A 12,839-nucleotide genomic window follows, 5' to 3' on the forward strand; every position below is an offset into this window, starting at 1 on the left:
TATAGCCAAAACAATATTGGACTAATCTCTTAAATATCCTCTGCTCTCATCCAGGCATACTCGAATGATCCGCAAGAAAATCAAGTCAACGTTAATTGTATTTTATAGGAAAATATGATTGTCAATAATATGATACGGTTTTACGTAGGGTAACGTATAGCTAATATTAAGTTGCAATCACTTCACACACCGTGGACAATAAATCGATTCCAAGCTATCAAATTGGTTTGTTCACTCATTTTACCATTTTGACGGTTGTAGATTTTCAATTTAGGGCTTGGTTTAGATAAATGCATATCTTTGATTCCCCTTTGTAACATCGATTTAAATAACAACTATACAAGTGTACACCAGTGATTGCAGATTTCATATTTCCTTTGATTCCAAGAAGTCGTGATGTAGAAGCTGTTATACAAAGAAGGCGACAGACTTGTTGAATATCGGATATATTGTGACAGATTTTCTGTGTACAAGCAAAAGACTACTTAAGTATTTCGTCGCCATACAGATGAAATACGACAAACGGATTACAGCCCTTTTCCAAGAGGGTTCTTGAACACATGGCCGCTTCCGGTAGAGCTGTGAGGTCAAATTCAAAATCTACAGGAATGAATTCTGATATAGATATATGGCAACCTAGAGAAAAGGTAAGACTTTCTTAAAACTTTAGATTAATAAAAATATATGACATAAAGCTCTATTTTGAGGGTTTGTTTACAAAACAAAGTGTCCTATGTGAATTACTCAAACATTCTACCAAAACTCATATAATTGAGGAGAAGGTTGTGCTATTTCTGTTTTATAGATATAATTTCTAAAGAACCTTTGACTGCACATTCCTTATAATTTCAGAATAAGCAAGTCACAGACAGGTACCTTTCATCGTTAAAAAATACAAGCCGCGTACGCACCTACACAAAAAAGCATTTGCACACACTTTTTGCACCTAAAGTCAAACTATTCACTTTTCTGGAGTGAAGTGCAGTTTAGCTCCAATAGACATTCAGTCAAGAATTGGCTGCTGTTTATACCTTAACATATGTGTAAGTACTTTGGTACTGTCAAAAAATACTACATAAAAAAATGCAGTGATACATTTGGAGTTTTACTGGTTTTAAGCAGTGTCGCTGCTGTTATCTAGGCACGTAGTTCTAACTCTGTTAGACTGTTTTTAAAGACGTAATCTCTAATTTTTAGCCGATTTAATAATAATCAACGTGCGGTTCGCTTGATTCTGGTCAAAATTAAATTATGCCTTCAAATTTTATTGCTTACCTCTGATTTCCCTTTTGTGACGTCACGAAAAATAGCGACCATGCCTGTTGCAAAGTGAAAATATTTTGATTAACGCAGATTAAAAATGAATACAATAGACTTGGTCGCACATTCTTACTTGGCAAGTCATGATATTTTGTTTGGAATATTCCGATCTTTACAATAAAAATATCAAAAATAACTTAAATGGGAAATCTAAAGCCGTTACTCGCTTTGTTCCTCGATGGATAATTGTGTCAAAATTGAAATTAGTTTTGTGCTAACCATATTTAACCGAAAACTCAAAACTTCCAAGTATATTAATAATTGTTTTACTAGTATTTGATTAATCTAAAAATGCTTCTGCATCTTTTTTTTTCAAGACTGCATCTTTTACGTATCTGTCATAAAGATTCGTCAAATATTTAACACCTATAATTTCGCACAATTAATGTACAATCCCTCTGAGTTTTTTTTTTGGGTCACCAGTGAACATATTCCGGACCCATTATCGTTCCCGCCCGTACATTTCTTACCCCTTGCCATGTGGGGGCCGTGCCATAACGGCCTCTACCCAAATCACCGTGTTTTTTAACTCCAATGGCTCTCAACTGTATGGTCTGTTTTTCGAAATTGATGCATATTCCCTCAACCTAAGGCTATTTATTGTCATGTTTCTCATGTTTGAGGTGCAGTTTGAGCCCAAGTGCGAACCTCGTAAATTGAAATCGGAAAAAAAACTGTTTTTTTATCTGGAGGAGTGGGCTTCCCTTCGGTGTCTGAGACACATAGTACATAGGCCTAAAAATGACCTTCTTTAGACTACCATACTTAGATCAGGATCACTCCAGTTGCGGTCAATGTGTTTACTGGGGTCCACTCTACATGCAGACTACAGTGAGATACATCTATCAGCATCCCTCGGTCTTCCAGGTCAAGAAATAGAACAAAACATTGTCAAAATTGACGCTTTTTGCACCTGATGACCAACTTTGGGGCAGATTATCGCCCACCCATATCCACCTCCTCACCCCAACGACCCTGCATCGTGATCCCCTATCTCAGCTTTATTTGAATCATTATGCATCAACATCAGGGTATAGGTCATTTGCATATAATTTGTATAGTTTTGCAATTAAACGAAAATTAGACATTTTCTGAAAACAATGGTAAGAGTTAACGTGGCAAGACTATAACACACCAGAAGTAGCGTGAAATATGTCGTTCTTGAATGTAAGCCGATTCTATAAAAGTATAAATGATTGTAGGCAAAATGTGTTAAGAAAGATGGATTGACATGATTTGTGATAATGATCAAGGAAAAATAAGCTAAAGTAGTGAATACAAGTCAAAAATAAAACTTGTACAATGTTTAAACAAAACTTTCCTGAAAGCCTTTCATTTGAACCATAATAATTACTTTTGTCATTGTAATTGAAAGTATTCGAAAACTTTTTAAATCTGATTGATTTTGAAAAGAATAAACATGGATAGATCGATGAGAATCTAGAATTCACTTTCTTAAGAATAAGCTAGTGTAACCAATGTTATCCCGTCCATACTTGATGAATGCCGAGTGGTTTTGTCATTAACGATACTAAAGCCATGAGAGATTTTCAATGTATTATGTCCTTGATTGTGGTTTCTTCCCTCTTAGTATCATGTCAAGGAAACAATTAATTGACAATATGTATGGAAAACGTCAAAGATTCTATAAAACGTGAATTTATCTGTATCAGCATTGCACATCGCATTTTCAGCTAACTTCAGCAGTAATGTTGACAGCATAGTTTGAATACAAAATGATTATAACTTAAAACAATTATGGTCCGTTATGAATTCAGCTTATATAAAACATTCATACACATGAAAAGGATTTAATTATACGTAATATTTTTATTGATAAAAAGCCTTTGATATTGGTTAAAATTATTATTGTTTTTTTAATCAAAAGTGTAGGGCCTTGTAATTGAAGTATGATTTCATTTGCAGAAATTCAAATAAGAATAATATTTTATTGTGATGTTGTTAATAAAGCAAACAATTTCAAGTATTATCTTTTTTATCTTTCCTTTTACGAAATACACTGTCAAATAAAGGTTGCAATTATGCATTTGTTGTTCAATTCTTATAGATACGTCTTGTTTTTAATTTTGAAACACAACTGAACTCTTTCATTGGATATCTTTTCAGTTTCGTGTGTAGTGGATGATATTCGTAAGAATTTTCAATGGTACAACCAGGTAAAAAAATGAGTAAAGGAACGCTTCGTAAAAAATAAACTCATTATCTTGGTGTAACCAGGGGTGTTCATTATAGATGGAAAATTCCCTACACCCATGGTACACCAAGATAACAATTATTATTTCGATACAGTGTTTTATTCACACGGTATTTAGTTGACATTTTAATTAATTTCCCATGTCATGATGTATTTCATTATAATGATTATTGGTTTATTTAATAATGTATTTCATGTTTATGTCGCACTAATACATACGACATTAACACATACTCTTGGGAACACTCATTAATTGAACATTAAAAGTCATATGCATTTTAAATGATTAATCTATATTCATTTTTGTATGTGGAAACTCAATATTGCATTTGGAGATCAGTGTACTTATTTTTATCAACAGTATCTCATTATATCAGAGGTTACAAATAGTTTTCAAATCTAATTTTACATGTTTTTTCCGTGATTTTCACAAACATTTTTAGTAAAAGCAACATTTTGTGTAGCAAAATTTCGGTCTTGTTTTTGTGATTTTTCAATTTTTGTCTCGCCTTGACGGAGTCAAAAAGCGAGACATAGGTATGCTGTTTCCGGCGTCGGCGGCGGCGGCAGCGTCAACAATGTATTAGTTTGTGATTAGGTCTAGTTCATGGTGAACCATTAGTGGAAGGTCAATGATATTTGGTATGCAGTTGTATTAGCATTGGCACATCTCATTACCATGAAGATTATTTGGCCCCGCCCCCTCAGTCAAGGTCTATTGACTTTGAAACTTTGCTTCGTTTACATGTATTAGTTTGTGATTAGGTCAGTTTATGGGGAACCACTAGTGGTAGGTCAATAATATTTTGTATGCAGTTGTATAAGCATTGGCATATCTCATTTCCATGGAGATTATTTGGCCCCGCCCCCTCACTCATGGTCTATTGACTTTGAAACTTTTGCTTAGTTTTCATGTATTAGTTTGTGATTTGGTCATTTTTTGGGGAACCGTTAGTGGTAGGTCAATGAAAATTGTTATGCAGTTGTATAAGCATTAGCACATCTCATTTCCATGGAGACTATGATATTTGGTCCTTACCCCTCAGTCATGGTCTCTTGACTTTGAAACTTTGGCTTAGTTTAAAATTGAGAATGGAAATGGGGAATGTGTCAAAGAGACAACAACCCGACCATAAAGCAGACAACAGCTGAAGGCCACCAATAGGTCTTCAATGCAGCGAGAAACTCCCGCACCCGGAGGCGTCCTTCAGCTGGCCCCATAACATATATGTATACTAGTTCAGTGATAATGGACGTCATACTAAACTCCAAATTATACACAGGAAACTAAAATTAAAAATGATACAAGACTTACAAAGGCCAGAGGCTCCTGACTTGGGACAGGCGCAAAAATGCGGCTGTGTTAAACATGTTTTTTGAGATCTCAACCCTCCCCCTATACCTCTAGCCAATGTAGAAAAACAAACGCACAACAGTACGTTACATGTATAAGTTTGTGATTAGGTCAGTTTAAGATGAACCACTAATGTTAAGTCAATTATATTCGGTATGCAAATGTATTGGCATTTGCAAGTTTCATTTCCATGGAGATTATATAACCCCACCCCCTAATTATGGTTCATTGACTTTGAAACGTTTACATAGTTTACAAGTTAATGTTTGTGTTTAGGTTTGTTTTAAGGGAACGACTTATGAAAAGTCAATGGTATTTGGTTTGCAGTTGTATTAACATTGGCACATCTCATTTCCATGGAGATTGTTTAGCCCTGTACCTTCAGTCATGGTTCATTGACTTTGAATATTTGCATAACTTACATGTTAAAGTATTACTATTTTAATTTCAACATTTGCATTATCAAAATAACAAATAGGTGACCCGACATATCTCTGTGTAAACAGTGTATGTTGATTCTGTTTTACTTTTGGGGTAGATTTAAAACAAAGTTACTTGGATTGGCAAAAAATACATAACAATAAAGCAACTTGAACCAACCACCGTTTGGAAAACAGATCAAGAGAAAGACAAACAATGAAAATCCACTTACAGGATTAATAAACTGTTTTGATACAGTGGCAATATATATATATATGTAAGGGTTTATAACGTTTTAGGTTTTGAGGAAAACTGAATATTTGGTGCTTGCAAATGTAAACAAATAAGATGTGAGTCAATATGACAGCAATCATAAAACACAATAAAACCAGATAGTTATGTGAAACAACAAGATATGCGATGTTTGGTTAACTATTTTGAGGTAAATAAAATCCACAAAAATTCTCTATTTTCAGATTATATACATTGTATATGCTTCAATTAATCAAGTATGTGTGTGAGTGTCAAACTAATAATTATAAATGTTTTGCGCGGCATACTTTTTTTATAAATGTAGATCTTGCATTTTGAATGATTTGAATATTATTAAAACAGAAACATAGAGCTGTCCTGATTGCCTATGCATACGAGTTCGAATAGTCAATGAAACAGAGGTGTTGTCGACAAATAATGTTACTTATACATAATAGATGTACTATAACAGATCATAACATAGTTAGGGAAGCCCCCGGGATTACAGTGTCTGTCAATTCAATCAACAATGTATGTGTTATGAAAGTAATATTGTATGGATAGTTTACTTAGTTCTTGATGATGGGTTTTAGTTTTTTTAATATATATAAGGCGTCCTCGTGATATTTCATGTCTCACTGAAAGATGATAGTCACAATTGTTAATCATAGACTGGAAAAAAGAAACAGTGCATATAGAGATCTGAATGCAAGATCTAGCTAATATAATATATCAACAATTTACATTCATTTCAAACTGGAACTATTCAAACGATATAGCATTATGAGTAATTAGTGATGAACTTATCCCTTCTATCATCGAAACACTTGGTTTATATTGTTTCATGTTATATATTTTCTGTTTTTGGCACGACTCTTTAGAAGTGTACATGTGTTCGCATATGGAAGATTTTTTTTAAAATTTAGCTGAACACATAATTGGCGAAGGAGAAGGTGTGCTTATGTCACTTCTTATCCTTTTAATTTAAACACCACTATAAAATCAGATGTTCACAAGACATAAATGTTCATATTTGCATATTTACATATAATATATTAAAGTTTCAGACATTTGTACTTTATTTAAGCATGAATTATGATTTTACCGGTCTTACTCAAGAGGACATTGTACATTAATAGAAAAACAAAGGATATGGTTAATCATCCATAACACAAAATCAGTACATGCACAGCAAAAACAATTAAAAAAAACCCACACAAAAAGCAAAGGAACAGCGCTAAGGTTGCTTCAATATTATCAAGATAGTTATTATGCATGTAAAGTTACTTCTTGGATAAATCTGTTGCTCCTGATTTATATTTTAACAAATAACAACATGTAAAATGACCATACATGTATTTGGATATATATAAAAGGAGATGTAGGATAAACGGCAATGAGACAGCAACTCAACGACAAAATAAACCAAAAGACAAATAGTGCTGCGGTACTGACATGATTAATAACAAACCTTTCTAAATATTATATTGACCGTTTATGAATTTTGAAATTATAAAGAAACTAAGGTGTTAACTCCCTCAGGCAAAGTTGGCCTTTGAAGGATTAGGCTATTATTTTATGTCCTTTTTGATTATATAGCTCTTCAACTGTTTCGGTTCTTATACATCCTTGGCTTTCAAATATTCAGCTTTGAGCGTTTCTGATCAAGGTAAATCCAGAAAAGCGCTTCGGACGCATGAAATTTATAACGTGTTGTTTTCATTTTTTTTAGAGGGAAACATATTGTCTTCAATAATATACGTGTGTTGATACAATATATCAAGCTCTAAATCGCCCGGAGTCTATGAAAGTTGTAAATGAATTTAACTGAAAAGATCATAGTTCTGCCACTAAAATATAATTCTACATAACACAAAACCAGTAAGATATGACACAGGAAAACTAATGCCGAGGTTCCTAACTTGGAACAGGAACATCAAAATGTGGCGGGGTAAAATTGGGTTTTGAGATCCCAACTAATTGTTTTATCCCGATCAGAAGTATGATAAAACAGGGGTGTTATAGCCGACTTTGCGGTATGGATTTTTCTCATTGTTGAAGGCCATACGGTTACCTACAGTTGCTAACATTCACGTCAATTGGACTCGAGTGGACATTTGTTTCATTGGCAACCATACTACATCTACTTTTTTTTTAATAACATTATATTGCTTTAAATGATTTGATTGGATTAGACTACTTTACTATTTAGCAAGGGCACAATCTTGAATTTTATCAAATCAGCTGTTTTCGGGAAAAAGATTGAAATTGATTTGCTTTCATGTATTGATTGCGTTACCTTTACTGTTATAAGTATACTGAAGTTAGTTTCAACAACTTAGTTGAATTATATTCTCCATGTATGTCAAATTTTATGTCATCCTGTCTGTGTCGTTATATGATCCTTTATGTTAGAACAAAAACTAAAATTAAAAATTCTGTATATTTTGCATTACGTCATTTTCTTAATATATTTTACAAGTAGTGTCCTGCTTCCTCCAGAGTGTGTGATAATTTTTCAATTCCTCGACAGCATGTGTTAAATCAAAGATTCCGAATATAATTGAAAATGGAATAAAATAATTACATGAGAGCTAAGAAGGTACTTATTCAATCAATGACGTTAACAGATTCATTCTAGTATATTACATTCATTTTATCCCCGTAAAATATTGTAGGAAATCATTTCTTTTAATGAAAATCTCCCAGCATCGATAATTATGTTTAATACTTTTTACTTTCATTGATAAGCAAGCATCGTATCAAAAATACTACTACAGTAAAAAGTAGACATTGTTGTCACATGTCTTTTTTTCTAACACTAGGCATTGCTATTTCTTGTCTCTCTCTATATATATATATCAGTAGACATTGTTGTCTCTTGTCATTTATTTCTAGCAGTAGACATTGTTGTCTCTTGTCTTTATTTCTAGCAGTAGACATTGTTGTCTCTTGTCTTTTATTTCTAGCAGTAGACATTATTGTCATTTATTTCTAGCACTAGCAGTAGACATTGTTGTCTCTTGTCATTTTTAATTCTAGCAGTGAACATTGTTATCTCTTGTCTTTTTTTTTCTAGCAGTAGACATTGTTGTCACTTGTCTTTATTTCTAGCAGTAGACATTGTTGTCTCTGGTCTTTACTTCTATCAGTAGACATTGTTGTTACTTGTCTTTATTTCTAGCAGTAGACATTGTTGTCTCTTGTCTTTATATCTAGCCGTGGGCATTGTTGTCACTTGTCTTAATTTCTAGCAGTAGACATTGTTGTGACTTGATTTTATTTCTAGCAGTAGACATTGTTGTCTCTTGGTTCTCTTTCTAGTAGTTGTCATTGTTGTCTCTTGCTTTCATTTCTAGCAGTAGACATTGTCATTTTTAATCCTAGCAGTGGACATTGTTGTCTCTTGTCTTTTTTTCTAGCAGTACTAAACATTGTTGTTTCTTTGTCTTAATTTCTATCAGTAGACATTGTGTCTTTTTCATCTAGCATGCAGTATATACAATATAGTTTCGTGTAAAGACACGAAAAAGTATTTCAAGCAGTAGACAATGTTTTATCGAGACTTACGAGGTAGACATTTTTGTATCCTGTGTTTTTATTCCAGAAGTCGATAGTGTTGCTACGTATAAATAAAAAAATAATAAGATGTGGTATAATTGCCAACGAGACAACTCTCCACAAGAGACCAAATGACACAGAAATTAACAACTATAGGTCACCGTACGGCCTTCAACAATGAGTAAAACCCATACCGCATAGTGAGCTATAAAAGGCCCCGAAATGACAAATGTAAAACAAATCAAACGATAAAACTAACGGTCTAATTTATATACAAAATAATGAGCAAAAACAAATATGATACACAGAAACAAACGACAACCACTGAATTACAGGCTCCTGACTTTGGACAGGCACATACAGAATGTGGCGGGGCTAAACATGTTAGCGGGCGCCAAACCCTCCCCCTAATCTGGGACAGTGATGTAACAGTGAACAAACTATAAAAATCAGTTGTAAAAGGCTTAACTCATCAGATGGATTAAACAGAAATACATATAACAAAAACACAGAGTGGACGTGGCAGGGTACTTATACATCCCCACAACAAAAAGACATTAAGTACAGACCTGAGAGTACTCGCAGTTACTGACAGCTAGTTCAAAGCCAATAACAACTAATAAAAAAATCATGCATCTAAGACTGAAAACTATTGTTGCTACGTATCTTTTTTTTTATAGCAGTAGACATTCTTGTTTCGTATCTTTATTTCTAGCAGTAGTCTATTTTATTGTGTGTCTTATTTTTAGCAGTAGACATTCTTGTTTCGTGTCATAGCAGTTAACAGTACTGTTTCACGTCTTTATTTCTGGAAGTAAACATTCTTGTTTCGTGTCTTTTATTTCTAGCAGTAAACATTCTTGTTTGGTGTCTTTTATTTCTAGCAGTAGACTTTGTTGATTCGAGTCTTTTACTTCAGCAGCAAACATTGTTGCCTCGTGTGATTTATTACAAGCTCAGTGAAGTAGTAAGATGTAGATTGCCACTAAATGACAGCACATGCCTAAAGTTGAAATCATAAACTGCACCAACTGTTATGAGGGGCCTGATGGGAGGGGGGTCTCATCACGATTCACGAGTTGATTTTTTTGTCAATCACGATTCACAGAAAATAAATTTCCATGATCACGGATCACGAAAATATAAAAAAAATATAAATCTGTAGAAAAACGGATCAGGATAGCGAAAATAACCCATCAGGCCCCTCTGTTATTATATTTTGCAATAATTCAATTGAATGAACTCTGTTTAATGTGAATGCAGTTGATAAACTAGCAATTTGTCGATAATATAAAAGAATCTCTTTTTGCGATTAAATTACTAATACTTAAAAAGTCAAACCTTTCATAACTTCGGATACCATTTTTGAAACCACAGTTACGTCGTTTTTCTTATTGATTATCTGTTAAACTATGTTATTGGAATATGTTTGCTTAAACATATTATTTATCTTTCATTGTTTATCTAGACAAATGCATTAAAAGCTTGTTACAATGATATAATAAAGATGTCAATCTTTGCTGAATATTGATAAAACTAATAGTACTATCTATCGGAACACACCTATACTCTCGTGTAAGTTGACCTTAGTCAGTTTTGGCTGTTCCGATTTCTATACTCCTAGTATTTATGTATTGTTTCCAAAACATTTGGCCTTGGGTATATCAAAATGTTATCATAGAAGTACATGTTGCATGAAATATGTATCAAACGGATATAATACTAAAGACAATATTCTAAAATAAAGATATATATGAAGTATGCAATCAACTATTGTCAAATATGAATGTTTTGAATCATTTCCAAATGTCTGACTGCTTAGTAAATACTAATAAATCAATATGTTCAATTTGATAGCTCAAAGTGGTGGTTTATATGTAATCGTTGGATATATTGACCAGAATCCTTTTCACATTGTCATTAAAGTCAAACAACATGCAATATTTCTCATATAGTATTTAGAATGCCAATGAAGTTTCTCTTATTGTCGTGGCATTTTATCGATAATTTTCAGCATGCATGAAGTGATTTTACTCGTTTCACACTGAACGGAGTGTGATATGAACAAGTGATATCCTAATGGGTTAATTTGATTGGCCTATTCTGAGATGTGATTCGAAATTATTACTTTTCTACTGGCTATTCGTTAGGTGAATATTGAGTTGCAAAGGTGATGACAAATTAATTCTCTTCTGTGGTATCGGAGATGTGTGATTTCTTCAAAAGTAAACAAAATAATCATATTTTTCACCTAAAAATGTTCTTTTGTAAAATTTGTACTCAAATTCCAAGCGTAAACAAAGCCTAAAAATGTCCGGTGCTTACGTGTGACGCCTGTAGCGAAACGATAACGGCAATTCTTTTTTTTTAAATGTCAAAAACGACGTTTCGTGGAATTTTCGATTCATCATTGATGTTTTTCTACCAAATTAATGACTTCAGTAGAATGATTTTTTATTTTGCATTAAAATTGAATAACTGTATTTTTCGTAGTCCAAGCTTAAAAGCAATAGAGCTTTATCTTAAAAGGAGCCCGTGTTCGAATATGCCACTCAAAAATGAGCCATGCATGACTGGCAAAATAAGACATATCGTAATATATGTATAACTGGAAAATTATTAAGTCAGGGATTTCTTTACCATAAATTACTTTAAAGGGAAAATTCGCGATTTTTCACTTTTCATCTTATTATGTTCATAATACCATAAAAAACATATTTACCAAGTTTTATCTGGATATGAACACTAATAAAGAAGAAAATTGGGAATTAATAATTTAATTTATTCCAACTTCCTGACTTATGTGACGTAGTTTAAGTCTTTTTGCATGCCGGGAGTGAATAAATCTCGTTGTAAGTCTTGTTCGTTAATCATCTAATAACGCGATTAAAAGCGCATCGACGACTTTTGGCGTAGCTATTAACCAACTAATAATTAAGAAAGTAAAGTGATCCGCCGTGCAACTTTCAAAATTAAAATGTACAATTTATATTTAAAGGATTTCTGATATGATTATAGTAATAAAAGTAAATCATACAATAGAATATATTTTCATGAATTTTTTTCCGACGGATATTTTGAACAAACATATATAACTGATATTGTTTTACAAATGCATGTTTGTATTCTCACCTGAAGGCTTTTACTTCAGTCTAGTACTGTGTAAATACAATGTGTATTGTACTGTGACACTAAGTGACCACCTGTTGAATGCGTGGTTAAATTCAAGGTAATTAAAAGATTAGCATTCTGTAACTCTATTCTTTTGATCTTCACTCAGTGAATTTTAGCCAACACGGTTCACCGTTACAGGTGTGAACAACAGTTCGTATGAATGATAAAAACATTAATTATTTGGGGAGGAATATGGTGGCAAAATACCTGAATCGCCGTTATATACATGTATATCTTTTATATTTTGCGTAAGCTTAATTTTAAAATAGATAGGTGAGTATTTTGTTGTAACATCGAAATTCTGAATCACTTTCTATTAAATAATTTTACAAATAAAAATGGCCCACGAAAACGAGCGTATAAACCAAACACTGTACTTACTTTTTCAAACTATCATGGGTATTAACCGTGAATGTTTCAATGTTTAGAGAAAATTATCGCGGTTACATGATTAATATAGCTTGGTCCGTCCACACCGATCTACATTTACCTAATCGGGAATGCCCTTATTAAAATATTTAAAATCTCACAACGTATACATAC

At 33.0% G+C, this 12,839-nt stretch overlaps 1 protein-coding gene across 1 annotated transcript in view; it reads left to right on the forward strand.

Annotated features, from left to right (window-relative positions):
- The first annotated feature begins 210 nt into the window (after window positions 1-210).
- Window positions 211-12,839, forward strand: part of LOC127730991 (GTP-binding protein Di-Ras2-like) — a 46,832-nt gene continuing 34,203 nt past the window's right edge. The window contains exon 1 of the mRNA XM_052239707.1: window positions 211-647. Within this exon, the coding sequence (XP_052095667.1) occupies window positions 561-647 (87 nt within the window). The 5' untranslated portion in view covers window positions 211-560. The remainder of the gene's footprint in view (window positions 648-12,839) is intronic.

This window comes from Mytilus californianus, unplaced genomic scaffold (assembly GCF_021869535.1).
Source record: "Mytilus californianus isolate M0D057914Y unplaced genomic scaffold, xbMytCali1.0.p SCAF_1, whole genome shotgun sequence".
In the NCBI taxonomy this organism is placed as follows: Eukaryota; Metazoa; Mollusca; class Bivalvia; order Mytilida; family Mytilidae; genus Mytilus; species Mytilus californianus.